The 19,298-nt window shown below is 31.2% G+C and overlaps 1 protein-coding gene across 1 annotated transcript; it reads left to right on the top strand.

Moving 5' to 3' along the window:
* Nucleotides 1–664: 664 nt before the first annotated feature.
* LOC117176369 (regucalcin-like) lies at nt 665–12,996 on the top strand. The gene is made up of 5 exons (XM_033366613.1): nt 665–803; nt 1,940–2,146; nt 6,093–6,308; nt 12,528–12,667; nt 12,745–12,996. The coding sequence occupies exons 1-5, from the start codon at nt 665–667 to the stop codon at nt 12,994–12,996; spliced, it is 954 nt and encodes a 317-aa protein (XP_033222504.1).
* Nucleotides 12,997–19,298: the final 6,302 nt, after the last annotated feature.

Below are 19,298 nucleotides of genomic sequence, written 5' to 3'. Positions count from 1 at the left end.
ATTTGAGATGATAGACACGGAAACTGGTAGATGTTTGGCGAATTCGAAAAATCCACATCCTGGGTCATCAAGACTTTGTAGAATCATGCGATTCAGCTACGTAAAGAAAACGAAGAAGACTACCATCTCTGAGGTAAATCAGATTCAAGGAGAAATCGATGAACTCAAACCAACAATAATTAATTTCGGTTGAAGTCGAAATCGTTTCAAAGTTACGCATTAAATGACAATGTCCATGGTTAACGGAAAGGTTTGCCAAGTGTTAACTGAAACACCATCATCATCGTCATCATATGCTCCGCAAATCTCTTCATGATGAACAATTTGGATGTATCCTTCACATTGCGTATCGCATAGAAATCTGCAAATGGGCAGCAAAGTGAGCAGAAAAATAAGTTTGGGAGAAAATGGACCTGATCCTGGATGTTCCACAACATGGGACTGGAACATCTAATAGTGGAAATACTTCTCGACGGTTCGTCGAATCTTCTTTGAAGATTCTAAATTGACTTCGAGTATTACCGGTATCGAAAAAAGTATTAATCGAAAATTGGGCGTTATTTTAAGAGCTACGGTATCATGAAAGAGAATAGACATTACCAAATTCGGAGAATATTGCCAGCAAACTGCAAAACTTTACTTCAGCTTATATAGGTGCTTCTATATGCCTGTGACCGTCCACAAGATCCTCATACATGGCGCTAAGGTAACTGAAATTGCTCCATTGCCTATCGGCCCATGGCAAGAAGAGTCCCAAGAGGCGACTAACAAGATTTTTAAAAGCATAAGGGAATTCAATACCCGTAAAATTAGTCGGATTTCAACCAATGAAGGTTTGTTTCATAAGTTGTTAATCATGACTGATCCCTACATAAACAGCTACAGAACCCTTAAGGAAAGGCTCTCTCGTCCCATGGATGCACAAGTTCAGAATTTGTTGATTGCAGATTATTCAGACAAGAATGGGCAACGCTGCTGAACAACAGAATTTTTTGTCCAAAAATGGTTAAGCTTCATGATTTCGTTCATCCTCATTGCTTGTAAAAATCGAAACAGATGTCGAGTTTAAACGTTTTACGATTCGGTTCCTTATTTCAAAGTAACATTATTTATTGAACCCCAAAAAACAGGTTTCTTCTATACGAAAGAATAATTTGAAGAATTGATTGATCATGATTATTTATAACAATGGAAAATGTTGTTGGATGTCAGTATATCTCGTAGGACTTTCATTTATTATGATATAATCAACATTTCAGCAAGAAAGAGATTCTTACTATTTGAAAGCCTCTATTAAATGCATTTGTTAATCAGAATTTTAAATAAAAATGAAAATTATTGTCAAACGTCAGTTTCCTGCATCAGAATATTAATTTAGGGATAAAATGAACAATTATGCAAAAAAATGGATTTTTGCTATCATTGAATGACCGTTTAATGAATTTGTTAATCAGTATTGTTCATAACAATGGTGAATGTTTCGATTATCCACTTCTGTCATGGAATTTTTATTTTTTAAGCTAAACCTAATGATTTCGGAGAAAAAATGCATTTTATATATATAGAGGCACTTATTTTTAAATTTGGTTTATGAAATATCTTTATAAAAATAAAAAAAAGTACCCGGCACCGGATATCTATACACTGCCAATAAACGATGGTCCCAAATTTCGGACAATTCTAATACTTTCTTAATCATAAATGATGAGGATGTAAGAAAAATATAGGAATTAATAAAGGACGAAGTTTGGGAAGTGAGAGGAAGTTAAGGTTGAAGTGTGGGAGAGTAAGTGGTTAAATTTGATGGTAGCAGGAAAGGGAAAGTATTGGAGGTGTCGATTTGAACGACTTATTTAGGTCTTAACAGGCTACGAATCCCCCTTTTTTAGGCCTAAAGCACCTAATTCCACTAATTTTTTGAAAATAATTTTTTTCATAGGCCGTGGTCCCCTATCTTTTGCTATTCCTGTTGCACGCCATCCCGACCATTTTGTGGTGGGTTTTAGGAATCAAATTATTTTAGTCCAATGGAGTGGTATGATAAATGATCCAACTCCTATGTTGAAGAGGTTCAACGACATCAGATTGGAGGAAAACGAAAGTATTAAATGTGGAACTGGCGACCCGTTCTCCGGACTATGGCTTTGTAAGGAAAATCTACTAAATTTTATTTTAGAATTTAGGTTAAAAACAAGGTAAAAACAACTCCAAAAAATACGGTTCAGTTGAGGTGGATGACGCTGGATTGTTTAGCAGAAAAAAAAGAATATAAAATTTACATCGATTTTCAACAAAAGATTCTCCACAAAAAAAATTAAACTTTTCGAATAAACTTTGCACGAAACTGAGATAATTTCGGGTTTCTAGCTTGTCTCTGATTAATTAGTCAGTGAAAAAGCGTCGTCTGCTATGTACTTGAGAGCAGTGCGAATAACGAAAAATTTTGAATAAAATCAGTCATTGCACTTATGACACTTTTATTTAAAAAATAATAGCACTTTGTCACTGAAGCATTCGAAAACAGTTGAAAAAGTCGCTCTCTACCCCCCCCCCCCTCCATAGACGCAAGTTTTTCCGTGGTTTATTCCAATTGTCATAATTTAGGATACTTAGATCTTTCACAATACACCCATGGCAATATAAAAAATTTCAAAAAACATAAAAAATGTTTAATACATCAAATTTATATATCTTAAATCATTTCCATACAATATTCTAAAAATTCCTTAATTAATAGTAATTAAATTTTAATACTTAGAAGTGCTAAGAAATAATTTTGCTTAAAGTAAAGCTAAATCTACGCGCCGTTCAAGTCCTTGGACGTTAACAATATGAAGATCAAATTATTTGAAAACGCATTTTGGAACGAAATCTCTTTAAATTCATTAGTTTCGAAACTATCGATAAAAAATTAGAGAAATTTAACTAATATTGAAATTAAATTAAAAATCCTATTTAGTGTCTAATAATCAAATTCATGTGCAGAATTTCTAAAAATAAAACCAAAAATCCATCGACCTATTTGGAACAATTACCATAAAATGTTTCTATTGAAATTTTAAAACAATAAATAAAGAAAAATACCTTTTTCTCCTAAAAAAAAAAGAGAAGAACATTCCTCCTTAGATAAAAAAAATCAAAAAGAGGAAAGAAAAATGAGAAGGCAACAAACTAAATCCCCTTCACTCTCTTTTCTTTCTTTCTTTTTTTTTATTTTTATTATTATCAAATTACAAAAAGAAAAACATTTCTGGAAAATAAGCACCAAAGTTTAGGCACACATCCAGCACCCTTACCAAGAAAAACGAAAACAAAAATAAAAAAATAAGCTGATGATTAAAAAAATATAGCCAGATTGGTTATATGAGTGACGTATGACAGTGACTTCCTATGAGACATAACTTAAAACAAAATCTTATGGCAACAACTTGTTATCCAGAATTGCATTTTTATGAATTTTGAGCTGCAACCCCAATTTATAAGCAAAATCTCCATAGTAGCGAACAAATCTCTTACATTGTTAAAAGAATATACTTCAAGGAAGTCACGGAATTCATGTAACACCTGGCATTCGCGGAATTCATGAAATTCACAGAATACCAGGGATTCAAGGAATTCGTGGAACTACAGTAATTCCATAAATTTCGCGAATTCCATGAATTCCACAATTTTCTTGAATCTCATGAATTAGTTAACTTATGTGAATTTCTTGAATTTCGTGGATTCTACGAATTTCATAAATTCTTTGAAATTCATAGATTCTGTGATTTTCATGACTTCCGTGAATTCCGTGAATTTTATTAATTCTGTAGATTACTCAAACTCTTTGAAATCCGTGAATTCTATGAAATCCGTAAATTTCATGAATTTCATGAACTCTATGAATCTCGTGAATTCCTTGTGAAAGTGTTTTCAACAAAATAGTAGAATCTTAAACCTATTAAAAATAAATTATCAAGAAAGCAGTTGGTTTTTTTATCAAAAAGGGTACTTTACAAAAACATTTTTTTATTTTAAACCAAATAGAAATAGTACAATTATCATTAAAAAAATTAATTTTCTATAATTAAAATCAATTTTTAATAAATTAGTTTAATATTTAACCCAAAGCATACATTTTTATCAAAGAAGGTCAATTAAAAAAAAACGGAATTTGTCAGAACATAAATAAATCAACAACACAGCCACACAAAAAATCGTTTTCAAGGTCTAGAAGTCAGACCAAGTTCACTATATGTTTTTAGGGTCACTGAATCGGAGTCTGAGGTGAAAAAAGCTCAGCAAGTGAGGATTCTGATATAACATAAAAAAACCTCAAAATTTTGTTGTTGTATCTTTTGCTCGCATAAATGTCAGACCACGTTTGTCATATGTTTTTGGGGTCGCTGACGCTGAATCCGAAGTCGAAAAAAACTCAGCTCATCGGAGTTCTGACATAACTTAAAAAAACCTAATAAAATTTATGTTTCGAGTACGGGGGTCAGACCATATTTATTATATGCTTTGGAGGTCGCTAAATCCGAATTCGAGGTTTAAAAAAAGAACTCAGAATGTCAGGGTTCTAACATAATCTAAAAAAAAACCGCTTACCATTTTTTTCCAGCCCGGGGGTCAGACCATATTTATCATATGTTTTGGGGTCACTTAATCCGAATCCGAGGTTCAAAATACCCCAGAATGTCCGGGTTTCGACATGCTCACCAAGAATAAATATAAATAGTTAGATAAATGAATTGTGTACATGGTCTGACCCCTGGACTCAAAAAAAATGTGTATGAGACTTTTTTAGGTTGTGTCAGAACCCTGACGTACTGGAGCTTTTTGGAAATCGGATTCCGATTCAGCGATCCCAAAAACATTTGATAAACATGATCTGACCCCTAGAATCATAAAAAATTATCAGGTTATTTGAGGATGAATAAGACTATTAAATGAAAAATAAATAATTTAATTTGCATTCAAGAAAATAAGTTTTTAAAGAAAAAAGAAAAAAAAATCAGGTGAATTTTCAACTCAATAAAGATAAATTTAAAAGAAAACTGAAAGAAGTAAACTTTCAATCACGAAAAATAATTTCTAGAGAATAGATAAATATGAATTTACGTCTATAAATTACTCTGATTACATGGATTACTCTGGATTCAAATTTAATTACTTGGGTTATTAACGGAATTACTTCAATTTAATTCACTTGAATTAAAGCTTATGAAACAAATTAATCAATGAAAGTTAGATTTTTAGTAAAAATGATGTAATAGCTACTTAAAATGTGTGTTTTAAATAGAAATATGTAAAAGAAAAAATTTAATATTACTCATAAATATAGAGACCGTTTGTTATTTACGTAAAGAAACTTTATAAACAAACGCATAAATTCGTCATTTTCAAATAGATTTGCTTTGTGTTTCAAATAGAGAGGTCAATAAATATCTTGCTTATAGCTTTTTTGTACGATTATTTGATTTTAGACAATTAGTGTTATTCGTTTAAATAAAATTGATTAACAAATGCGCAATATTGTCATTTTTCAGTAAAAGGAATTCGTTTTTTAAAAATCAACTTTAGACATATCAAAAATAGCTCCTAATATGATACTTGGTTATTAACAAATAATTTTTATATGTTGCCACAAATTAAATAAACAGATTTGTTGTCTAATTTTAGTAGAAAAATTTAGTTTGTTTAACACAATTAATTAAATGTGTATGACCAATAGGCCTTTGCTGTGATATTTTGCTATTAGACAACAATTTATAATTTTTGAACAAATTACTCTCTTATTTATATTAAAAAACAGCCTCAGGGTAATTTGTTTATTAAATATGTTTAACATTATGAATTTTGACCCAACAGGAAAATTTCACAGTTTCTTTTTCAAATTTTCTTCTGAAAACACACATCTCAAGTAGTTATACCCTAAAAATCTAACTTTTGTTGATTAATTTGTTCATAAAAATTATAAAAGAACTTTGTAAGAAATATTCTAAGCTTTAATTTAAAAAAAGTTGAAAATAGGTCCTCTGATATTTATTAAGTTGATAAAATAGGTCCTCTGATATTTATTAAATATAATATTTTATATTATTTTCCAGGGACGGAAAAAAGGGGTGCACGTATTACAGGAAAAATGTATTCTTTCCATCCACTTTTGCCTAACAATCAATTTGTACCATATACGTTTCCGGAAAATGGTTTGACCAATGGAATCGTTTGGCACATTTACGATGGTACCAAATTCTATTACATCGACGCCAAGCATCAGAGAATCCTATCGTTCTCTTATGATCATCAACAAAGAACTCCTCCCAGTAAGTTTCAGATAAAAAATGTCCGTTTCAGATAAAAAATTTTCTAATTCAAGTTAAAGAATAATTCTTTATGAAAATTGCCTGTCCCTGTCTTTATGAAAATTCCCTGCATCTAGGGGAAAATATCATTTGGAGACTGAATTTTGGCTCATGCAGAGTTGTGGAGTTCTGAACCGCGCCGGTTGTCTACTCTTTGAAGCGCGATTCAAAATTACATTGAAAAGCAATTCTTGTAATTTAAATAAATAATTATTAAAATATACACAAGAATGTATTCAAATCGTGTAACTTTTGATTTCAGGCAAGAAAAAATTTATAACACATATAATTGATGAATAACAGTTTATTTTAATTGAATTTGAAAGAGTGACTTATATTTCTTAAAATATTTGTTAATAGATACATTTTTTTAATTGCCATATGATATTTTAGCAGCTTGACATATAGAAGCTAATTGCAGAATATAATAGTAATAATATTTGAATAATTCTAAAACAAAATTTCAGATTGTTCTTTTCGATTGAGACGTGACAAAACGACGCTTGAAGTAAAAAAAATAGAAAGCATAACTACAATGCAGTCGTGATATTTATGTATTTATAGGTTATATAATTATATGAATTCCGAGAAAAATACATATAAAATATTAAAACCTTATAAATAATTAATTTCAATCACTTTTCCAAGAAATTTCTTTTTAAATTAAATTTTTTGTAAAATATAATTTGGTCTTTGAAACTCACTGAAAATAAACTGTTATTAATATCATAAATGTGTTCTATTTTTTTATTTGTATATATCCTTGTGGATATTTTAATAATTATTTACTTAAGTTACAAGAATTGTTTTTTTAAATGTAATTTTGAATCGCGCGCCAAGTGCGGCCAATGAGAGGTCAACCCTGACGCAAGCGCAGTAGCTCAGGGTGCCAACATTTGCATCATTGGTCCACAGTATAAACCGAAAAAATAAATCAAATCAGCCGGCAGGAAAAAGTTGGGATATGAAAGCCTCAATTAGATATTTTCACTTCAACCATCAGTTAACTTCACTTCGTTAAAAGCTGAGGGGGAAAATGAATAAAATGCATGGAACAAAACTTTATTTCTGTAATATATTTGTAATTATTCATCAATATTAGTATTTTATTATTTCATTAAATAGTAATTGAAAAATAAAAACTATTTTTTAACTACACTTATATAGAAAAAATTACCTTCAACGAAGATGTTTGAATGCTCCCGCCGCTATATTTGAAACATTGCAATGTTTCACGAAACTCCCAATGTTTCATGAAACTTTTCATCAGGCTAAAGTTTCATGCAAATTTACATCACTACTTATTGTGAAAAACAAATTTCTGTTTTCATTATACAATTGTATTTACCTTATCTTTCATGTAAGATACCTTTAAACTTCCGCAGAAAATCTAGTGGAAATTTGTTCGAACGACCAGGCATCAATTTCGATGCAGACGGTCACGACTTAGTTTGTACATCCCGGCTTTGGTGGTTTGAATGTCATATAGTAGGTTTTGACTAACCTAATTTGGATATTACATCACGCCAAGTACTATTTTTATTCCAAGACCATTTATTTGCTGGTAAATGGGAGGAAATAAAAAGTTAGGTAATTATTATTATTATTATAACTTACCTGCTTATTAACATCTGTTTCACTCAAATAACGACCGACAAAATGATCTTGACAGGCGACTTACAGTTTGTAGACGACACTTCACGTTGCACTGAATGAGAAAAAACAGTGTCTAAATGATGATTTTCCCCTGGATTCTCCGAATGAACCTGTGTGGCTCAAATTTGTTGCAACTCTATTGAACACCGATTTCGGTGTACATTGGAGGATCGGCAATTTTCTGTGCATCAAAGTAACAGAATCAGAAAAGTGACGCACATAATTTTTCCAAACTTTAAACCCAAATACATCTAAAGGTTAAATTTTTTCTATTGTATCCGGTTGGAATGATATCAAAATTAACATTTAAAATCACCGTTTTTTTGCAAGATAAAATTTATCACAAAATATAAAATAATAGAATAGCTGACAGCGAATAATGAGACGTAATGGTGCAAACCTTAAGTAAAGATGATAATATAGAATTTGAGAAAATTGTAAATTTTTAAATTATTTTAACAGAAACGACACTAAAGATTCAGCATTCGTTGTCAGTTATTCTGTTATTGCACATTTTGTGATAAATTTTGTCCTACGAAAAAAATAGTGATTCATTTACAACAGATAGGGCACCTTCAAATTAAAAAAACGTTTAAAATCATCCGCACAATATTTAATTATAAAGGTGAACAATGTAAAACAATTCAGGGATAGTTACCACCTCCTATGCTTTTTTTTTCTTAAAAATATATAATTACTTTTATCCTTTTTTTTTGTGCTCAACACGTATTTTATTAGGAAACTTCGTTTTAGTTGTTTTAATGCATGAAAAGTATATATTATCATAGAAAACAAATAAAAATTGTTGAGTGATAGCTATCCGCAATAATCTTAAATTTTTTTTAGCGAAACACGTCCACTGTATTTTTATCTCAAGCCCAAAAATTATAGATATATATTTTAAATGTGTTTCCTATGAATTTAGGAATTTTAGCAAAATTTAACCCTCAAATGACACTGGGGGTCCAATGGACCCCAGACCATTTTTCAGCGAATATAAAAATTCGTAAATTCCATTAATTTTTCATTCTTTTTCAAAGTGTTAAAAATAAAATTTAAGTTACTATACCGATTGATTCTTTACAAGAGATGTTAAAAAATACCCAAAAAAAACATCTTAACAAAAATATCCAAAATTAAACTTTTTACAACAGTTTAAAAACGTTGGGGTCCAAAAGACCTCAAGCGTCAGCCACGTTTTTTTTTGGAGGTGGTTTACCGCCACGCATTTTTTTCATTAATGTTTTGGATGGACTTTCTTCAGCTTTCTTCGTTTCATAACTCTTTTTCCAATTGTCATTGTGTATGGAAAGTGAATATTATCGTTTATACAGAATAAAAAGTATTTAGGGACAGCTATCCCATTAATTTGTACGTCAAAAAATAACTTAAATTTTGTCTAAAGTGCAAAATATATATTTTTTAATTTTTCTCCCGTAAATTTGTAAATTTTTAGCACAATCAAAAATATGTGGGTGTGATTTACCCCCGCGTAATTTTTTTATTCATGTTGGATGGGCTCTATTTTACTTCACTTGTTACAAAAACTAATTCTCTTTTTACATTCTCATCATTAATGATTGAGAAAGTATTAGAATTGTCGGAAATTTCACATCACACTTTTCAGCGGATCTCCAAGTTTCGAGACCCCCTGAATCCGAGAATCAGGTTTTCACGATAGCGCCTGTCTGTCTGTCCGTAAGCAACGATAACTCTCGAAAAAACGAACGAATCAAATTCATCTTTTACACACTTTTTTTAGGTCTTAAAAGAAATGACAAGTTTGTGAACCAGCCATTTTTGATAAAAATTCAAGAAGTGAGCGCATTTTGAAAATTTTTGAGATCAATTTTTTTGATTGAATTTGAAAATTCTATGTACGGATATTTATAGTATAAAAAGAACAAACAATTTATCCTCATGACCTTTTTCGATAGAAAGAAAATTCTCAGAGCTATAGCGTTTTCAAAAATTTTTTAATCAACCGAAAATCAAAATTTGAAGCCGAAAAATGCACGATATGAAAAAAAGTGAGAAGAAAAACATTTATTTTTGAAAGTCCTATAAGATTATCATAATTAATTTTTGGATTTTCTTCAGAAATCGAAAATTCAAATTTGGAGTGCACAAAAAATAATGGAAAATAAAAAATTCCATTTTGTGGACAAACTATGTAGGATACGAAAAAAGATGAATGAAAAAAATGGTTATCCCAAAAAAGATCTACAATTTCGTTAAGAATCACTTCTTGATCGGACGCGTACTTTTTGTTTCATTCGTGAAAAATAACGTTGAAAAAAATAAAATAAAAAAAAATGTGTGGAAACCGACGAAAGTTACGAGAAAAAAAATTCAACAAAACCTGTTTACAAATGTCTGTTGGAAATCGAGCGCGCAGCGCGAGTGTCACGACGAGAATGTGTACCTCAAAGCCTAAAGAGAGGTCTAATTATGTTCGAGCGCGAAGCTACCTCATTGATTAAAAAAAAATTTTTGCTGAAACACGTCAACTTTATTATTGTGTCAAGTGCAATAGTATAAAATAGACCGCCAGCGAGAACGGTTGTTTACGTGACGCCTATGAAGTTAAGCATTAAGGTGAAGCCGAGGTGCTCTACTTCAAATAAGGGTGGGGGAAACCGAGGCGTGCGATAGGGTTGGCGGGGGGAGGAGCCCCCTTCGTCATGCCTTAAACATTTTTTATCCTTGCCCCTCTTCTCGCAGGGAATTGCTTAGTTTCGCTCCTCCCAAACGGAGCGAAAACGAACGTTTTCGCTCCGCTGTCGGAAAAAGACCCTTATCTTATGTATCGTTTAGTTTTTTGAGTACGACAACATATATAAGGGAGAATCAAATCGACAGGGACACCCGGAGTACCTTCCTTGTTATTTGAAAGTGAATTATTTTGTACAAAATTCATTCTTTTAATGATGAATCATCATTTTACTTGCAAACCACTTCTTTTGTTCAAAATTTAATAATTATGTAAAGATTATTTTTAAAATTATTTTTTAAATAAAAAGTCAACTATTGCAAGTTTAGCTGACCATGTATCATCTTTAGTTCAAAATTCGGCATTTTGGTTGCGAATATCTGCACGTTTCTGAAACTGTGTCTTTTCTGGTAGCAAATTAATGTTTTCATGTTTGGTTGGAAATCAACCTTTTTCAATTAAAAATGTAATAATTTCATTTAAAGACTGATTTTCGTATTTGAAGATATATTGTGTTAGTTACAGGTTCATTTTTTGGCAGAAAATAAACTTATTTAAGTTTTACATGGATTGACCCTTTGCAAAAATTCGTTTTCAGCAGTTACGGATTTAACATTTTTATGCGATATTTTTTTTATTGATTGAAAATTCTTTCTTGGTTGAAAAGTCCACTTTTCCGTTAAAACTACGTATTTTTTGTTTCAATTTAACAGTTTAAAAAATAAAAACAAAAATATTCATTGGCGTATCAACTATAACACTTATTGTCAAAAATTAATTTGCTTATCAATTCAACTATATAATAGAATTCAACTTGAGAATTTAACTAGAAATATTATTAAAAATTCATGTTATCTGAAATGGGCAGATTAAGTGTTTTTTTTCTGCCCACATAGCGGCAGTAAAGTATCTTTTTATAGTACAGCGAAGAGCGGCTCGTAATGTGATAGCAAGTTGAAATAAGTGATTGAGAAATTAAATAAAAGCGAAAGAAAAGAGTGAGAAGAATTGATTTTAAAATGACGTTTACACTTATTCTTCGTATTTCAGGCAAAGTATCGTACGAACCAGGGCAGTAAAGCTTTTTTTATATTTGATTGCAGTTCAACTATACTGCGTAGATAAATAATCTACTTTTTTTTTGGTTAAAAATTGATTGCTTAACTGAAAATTTAACAATAAAATTTTACATGAATAAATCTTAATTTTTGTGGATTTCATTGTGCACACAAATGCGGAATCTTCTTTCATTGTCCTTGAACTAAAACGACAAAGCGACAACAATGTTTACAAGAACAACAAATAATAAAATTTTTAATCCAAGAAATGACTTTTTGCAACACCCATCACAAAAGAAATATTAAATATTTAAGTGGAATGAATTCATAGAATTTAAGAAATTTATGGTATTCACGGAAAAAATGGGACTCCCAGAATTTATGGAATTAACATAACTCATAGAATTTACGGAATTATTGGAATTCATAGAACTTAGGGTGTTCGCGGAATTCCAGGAATTCTTGAAATTAAAATGATTCATGAAATTCATGAAATTCCATGAATTTCTTTTTAAAAACTTAAAATAAAACAGTGCTAAATAATTTTCATGGGGGGTTTTTAAAAAAATAGCGTGTTTACTACTTGTGTAATTGCAGAATTTGCCTTGAGCTCATCGCTCTCGTCTATGCTAACTTCCGACTCGTGCAAAAATTTTGTGGAATATTCTAGGCTTAGACACTTTGTTCATAAATAAATTGAGCGGAAATGTAAATTTCTATAATTTAACTCGTAATTAAATCACTTTCTTTTAGCTAACCTTGGTATGGTATTTGACCTGCCATCATGGTATCAAGCCATAGGACATCGTTTCTACAACGCCCATGCTATTATAGGTCGTATGACGATTGATACTAAAGGTCGGCTCTGGGTGCCTCTTCTTGGAGGCTCACATGTAAGGATTCAATCTCTTTGAAAATATTTTCAATTATTCAGCTTTGAATAAAAATAACATTTTTTAATTTTCCTTAGGTTATTCAAGTTAATCCACGTAGTGGCGAAGTAATGCAAACTGTTAAGATACCTGCAATCAGAGTCAGCGCATGCGCTTTCGGTGGTTTGAATATGAATATTTTGTACGTATCAACACTGGGATATGATATTGATGAAGTACGTCCGACTGGTGATAAGGGTGGTAAGATTTTCGCTGTCTCTAACCTTCCTGATGGCGTCAGAGGACATGATGCCAGGCCATTTGTAGTACCTAGGGGAATTCTGCGGTGAATGCGAAACTGCACTGAAAAAAAATTGCATTGAATCAAGTAGGCTAATTTACTTGGCTGATTTTACTTGAAAGAAGCAAGTATTTTCTTTTTACAAGGAACCGATTTTCTGGAATCAAGAAAATAATAGAATCAGGACAACTATTTGAATCAAGAATATATTTACTCTAAGCAAAAAAGTATTGAGTTAATTTGTTTCATTATAATTATTTGCGTGAAGTTTAATGAAATATTGAATTGAGAATATTATATTTTTATGATAAGTAACTAAAACTCTAACAAAATTCTTGACCCAAGTAAATTCATATACTTATTTTGACTACTTTCTTAATTGAAACAATGTTCATGTTCTTGAGACGAGAAAATGAATGTATTCAGCGAAGAAATAATTTCTCTTAAAATAATGCTTGAATATTTTCCTTTAAATAATTATTTATTTGAAACGAATGTCAGAATTATTTTGAAGATACCTATGTATCATCGAACACATATTATGAAAATTGCAATATTGGTCTAAATTAATTTATTTCTTACTGCAAAAGTATCTTATTAGGTTGACATGATATGCAGTTGGTTCTCTTCGCCACTAACAATTATTTTTAAATTCAATAATATTTAGAAAATTCAAAACATTAATGCAAATAATCAATTTTATTTATGCAAATGTAGTTAGAAAATTGCAACTTTGATAAACTACAAACTTTACGCTGACATACAAAGTGGGTAAAAATTAAAAATTTTCAAAATAAATTAAAAAAAGTGTTATAAATTTTGAAATAATTATGCAAGACTCGAAAGTATTTCCATTCCTGAAATTATGAAAAAGTCATAAATGTACTGCGTCTATAATTATTTTCGCAGATTATTTATATGTATTAATCTACTTAAAATTAAATAAATTCGAATTTTTTTAACCGCGAAACATTCTTGTTAATTGTAAAAAATAAATATATGATAGCTTAAGACAAAGTTATAAACTTTAGAAAATATTTTTTTGTCGCTGAGGTTATTAAAGCGTTTTTCAACTCAACCCAGTGGGCACAAAATTTGGCGACATCCTTACGACATCGTTACGACATATTTAAAACAACTTTACGACATCCTATGTCCATGTCATTTGGCTTTCTTTACGATATCGTGAAGACATCGTCAGATCATACGATTTTTTTATGATATCGTAAAGACAAGTTAACGACATGGACATAGGATGTCGTAAAGTTGTCGTAAAGATGTCGTAACGACTTCGTAAAGACGTCGACAAATTTTTTGCCCACTAGGAAAATTTGTTAATTTTTTATAAGCTTTAGATCATTTTTAAGCGGATTACGTTTTTAAAGAAAAAAGTATTGAGCCCTTTGTAAAATAAGTAAAGTTCAATTACTTTTTGCATATTGTAAATTGTTGTTTTAGGAAAACAATTTCATATTCAAATCTTAGTAAACAATGTATAATCAAAGCATTCGATAAATTAAAAACTTTGTGTTTATGTAAATTTTCGTGTAGCAGAACATTATTTTTTGTCATTGATGTTATTAAAGAATTTTTGTACATGCAACTTTTCTTTATTATTCATTACCTGAGAGTCGTTGTTAAGCATTTTAATATTTAGAATCAACAAGTGTTAAGTCCCTTGTTAAATAAGTGAAACTTACTTCGCTTTTTCACATATTTTATATTATTGTTTAAGAAATTTTATTGTTCAATAAAAAATGAGTAAGGGAGTATTATATACAATAAAAGAGTTGAATTAATTGAAAACTGCGCATTTTATGAAGAATTTTTATTTATTGTTTATTACTTTTGGATATTTTATAACATTTTAAATATATTAAGAAAACAAAGGTATAGAGCTTTTTTTTAAAATAGGTAAAATTCAATTCTAAAATTTTTTAAAATAAAAAATGGTATATTAAAGTCTGTCGAAAATTTTTAATTATCATCAGAAAGATCTTTCCTTAAAAGAAACATTGAGTTCCATAACGTTTAGTTTGAAGATGGTTGTGGCTCACCATACGACTTCGGACGACACTGCCTTGAAATTCTTAATTAAGTTTTTGTCACCGATATCCAAGTGCTTCGATAGCGAAGTCGGTAGAGCGCGCGATCATTCCTTTCTTTATTTACAAAATTTCGATAATTAAAAAACACTAATTATTAATCAAAATAAGTAGAGAGGCGACTCAAAGGTCAACCTCGCTAATGTAAATTAATTTCTAGTTACCTAAGATTACATTGGATTGCTAGGTTAACTCTTGAGTTCTTAAAATCGTGGTAAATAACTAGGCCTAGCACAGAAAAAGTGGGGGTTCACTAAAGTTGCAACTCAAATAAAAGTTGATATCATTTAGAACTTTAGCTTCAATTAATACATGTGAACAGCCAGAAGGGGTCGTTTAATGCTCTCTTGTAAAGAACATGGAAGCGCATTCACAAACCAAACGTTTGCAAAGTAGGGTTGGTGAGTTGAGGATCGATTAACATTTATCGATTGATGACTTAAGACAAACATTTTATTGCATAGGAATATGCCTTTATGTTGACAATTTTTCAAAATAATCTGCAAATGATATTTACCAAAACATTATATCTATTTTAATTGTTGCAATATTTTGGAATTTAATTGCAGTAAGCTTAAAGTGACAGTCTTGAACAGTGTTACAGTATTCAAAGGAAAGCTCAAAAATGGCGCAAGGACTTTGTCCGAGTTTTTGAATTGAAAAAATTAACAACAATAATTATGCGGTTTAGAAGTACAGAGCGAAGTATATGCTTATGAACATCAAAGTGTGTTCAGAGGTCGATAAGGAAGCATCAGCAGTTCGGGATGAGGCCTGGCGAAAGAAAAGACGATCAAGCTTTTTCTAAGATTGTCTTGGTCGTAGACAATAACCAATTAGTGTTCATTAAGAACACCACCAGAGCACGTGGAGCCGGGAAATCATTAGAAGAGTACCATCAGAAATCATAAGAAGCCAGTATAGTCCATTTATACAAGGTTTTATGCACAATGCGCTACGATAAAAATGGATAAGTTTGCAGCGGCTATGTTTTTGGAGAGCTTGCCAGAATCATATGACAGTTTGGTCGCCATCCTGGAAAGTCCAACTGTATGTCTGAGGACATCGTTGGTCAAAAGAAAGTTGATCGAGGAATACACGAGACGCAAAAATGAACTAGCGATCAAAGACATGATCAAACATCAAGGTGAAGCTACGATGAAAGCTCAGGCGCAGGCATATTCACAGAAGAAATGCTTTTTTCTCCAAGAAGACACGGCATTATAAAAGGGACTGTGAAAAATGTCAAGCCTGAAAAAGTAGGAGAAAGAAAGTACAGCCAGACAGTACAAAGAACTAGCTTTTACACAAATAGAATGTAAAGAGTTGAATCCTTCAGTAGAGGTTTATTCAAAAGCTACCCAGTAGGCACCGGGATGTCCTAAAGACGTCCTTAGAATATACCTCTTTGTCATGTGATTTGATGTCTTTAAGACATTCTTTGGATCTTCCTCAGGACTTCCGCCGAAAGACGTATATAGGACAAGTTTAGGACTTGTGTGCCCACTGGGTAGGAATGTAAAAGCTTAAGAAGGAAGGTTTGGCTCATGGATTCAGGAGCAACAAGCCTCATGACCAACCATGAAGATTTTTTTAGGAATTCGAGTCAAGAAAGAAAGAAACGGTTGGTTTTCCAGATTGCAAGGGATTTGCTGAAATTCAAGGGGTCGGATAAGGAACCACAAAGTTTACAGTTGAAGGCTCTTCCATTAAATATTTTTTGCAATAATTCAAAAAATCTTTAATTATTTTTCTCACTCTCACAGACGATGGGATCAACTTTTAGAAATGAGCCAAAACTCAGAAAGGGGATGTTTTGGCATTGAGCTCCTGAATGAACTAAAAAATGAAATCTTCGAATCTGATGTTGCTTCAGAAGAGACATCATCTTTAGATAAGTGTTCAACAGGAAAATCAGGTGAGCGTGTGCTTCACGTCAAAGGATTGAGTGGCACACGTTGGGCTGCACGTTTAAAAGCAGTTGAAGCTGTAATACAAAACTTTGACTGCATTATGGATTGTCTGGAAAAGGAAATTTCAAGAGACACTACTACTGGAGAGGACATAATCACTGCCCATTCATTGCTTTAATCGTTAAACTGGTTATTTTTCCTCAATGTGTTGTGATAGCATTCTGCGCTTGGAATAATCAATTCCGCACAGATTCAAATGCAAAGAAAAGAAATTGACTTGATAATAGCCCAGCGTTGCATGTCGTCAGCATTGAAGAAATTGCAAAATTTGAGAAAAGAGAATGTCTAGAATGATTTTTTTGAAAAAGCCCGTTGTAAATGGAAGGAAATGGGTTTGGGCAATGCTGATTTGCCGATAGAAAGGAAATGAAGAGTGAAGAAAATGTCTGGTGAAAGAGCTACTGATGACCCTCTGGAAACGTCAAGTGAACATCGATCCTCTTATTATGAAGTTTTTGATTCAATGTGCAGCGAATTACAAGAACGTGCTAAAGGTTTCGAAGAGATCAACGTGGTTTTTGATTTTTTAATGCCTGAAACATTGCGTAAAATGACTCCAAGCGATTTCGAAACCAGTGTTAATTTAGTGCACAGTTTTCCCGAATGTTGTAGCTTGTTCAGATTGTTTTTAACACTACCAGTCACAAGTGAAAGCGCCGAACAAGGAATGAATTTTTTGAAAAAATCAAAGACTATCGTCGTGCTTCTTTATCTGAGGAAACACTCAATAATTTCAGTATTTTGTTCATCGAAAGAGACGTGGTCAAAGAAATAAATTTAAATTCGATTATCGAAATATTTGCACAGCAAAAGGCAAGACGCGGTTTTAAAACAATGTAATACCTACCTTGTACAAGTGCGATTTTAGAGTAAAATGCATAAGTCATAATTCAAAAATTTGATTGTCAAAAATAATTATTCAATAAATAATTAATCAATTGTAAACCGAAATATTTAGGTTAATTAAAAAAAATCACCAAGGAACTGTAAAAAACATTTATAAATCATAAATGTAATGATAATTAATTTGTAACTATCAGAAAATTAATATTTGTCCGCATCGATCAATTTTTAATTTAGTGCAACCGAAAATTTCTTTCAGTAACAATTTGTTAACCAATTCGAAGACGGAAAAGTAAAAGCGACCTCAGTTTTAGCCAGGACAGTAGTTGCCAGTACAGTAGCTGAAGAGACTATTTCAAGAAAACTCTAAGACGTAGGGATTTAATTTTTTTACGTTCAATTTTTTTATTTTCAAATAAAATAGAAACGACGCGACCGATCAAAAAGTAAACAATAATAACTTTTAAATATTTTGATATTACACAATTTTTTTCAAATCATCATTGTTTGAAAGTTGGCGCGCTATTAAACTAAAATTCTATAGAAACGCAAAAAGGCAGACCGATGGACACATTCGTAAGACCCTGTTTTTCGAGATGAAGAGGTCTCAAAACTCAAACATTTGACAAAAACGGGAGGGGAGGGGGATATAAAGTCAAATTTTACACAAATAAGAATATTAAAGAATATAAAAATTAATAAAAAAAGTATTTTCAGCCAGTCGAATTCAGCGAAAAAAACAAACTTCAACCCGAAATTAAAAAGTTAAATTTTTACGTAGAAAAGTTGATTTAAAACAAGCGAATTGTCAAGAATTTAAATTCAATCGAAAAATATGAATTTTCTACCAAATGGTTGAATTTTTAACAGAAAAAAATAAGTTAATGATCAGAATGTATACATTTTTTACAAAAAATTGAAATACTAAATTCGCAATATCAAAAATAATAAAAAAGAATGGAATTTTCAAGAAGTTGAATTGCACAAAAAATGACAATTTTTCATTTAAATATATTAATTTTTGACAAAATAGCTTAATTTTGAAATTGTAAACGATCAGTATTTAACTAAAGGTTAAGTAGTTAAATTTTTATATGAAAAATAGATTTTTAACAAAAAAAGCAATGAAGTTTGTGACGAGGTGTTTATCGCCTGTCACTAAAACTTACCCTTACCGGCACCGGAGTAGTTACACAACAAATTATCCGAGTCCCTTCTTTTATTTTATTTATAAGTAGCTGTTGAAGAGCTAGAGTCCGCAATTCCGCAGGGAGCAATCTTATTGGTATCCAAAATTTTTGTTTTATCTTAAAGTAGTCACTTATTCTCTCCGATCATATTTGTTTATGTATACTCCCGGCAACGAGAGGGTCAGCTGTCAACTTTTCACTACAAGTACACCACGCACCATGGAAAAGCCTAGGATATCG

Source organism: Belonocnema kinseyi, chromosome 7 (genome assembly GCF_010883055.1).
Source record: "Belonocnema kinseyi isolate 2016_QV_RU_SX_M_011 chromosome 7, B_treatae_v1, whole genome shotgun sequence".
Lineage (NCBI taxonomy): Eukaryota > Metazoa > Arthropoda > Insecta > Hymenoptera > Cynipidae > Belonocnema > Belonocnema kinseyi.
Note: the sequence above shows the minus strand (reverse complement) of the source record. Positions and strands in the feature narration are given on the sequence as shown.

Coding starts and splice junctions, on each gene's coding strand:
- LOC117176369 (XM_033366613.1), top strand. CDS start 665: ATGCCTGTGACCGTCCACAAGATCCTCATACATGGCGCTAAGGTAACT. Junction 6,309..12,527: donor TCAACAAAGAACTCCTCCCA/GTAAGTTTCAGA, acceptor ACTTTCTTTTAG/CTAACCTTGGTATGGTATTT. Junction 12,668..12,744: donor CTCTTCTTGGAGGCTCACAT/GTAAGGATTCAA, acceptor AATTTTCCTTAG/GTTATTCAAGTTAATCCACG.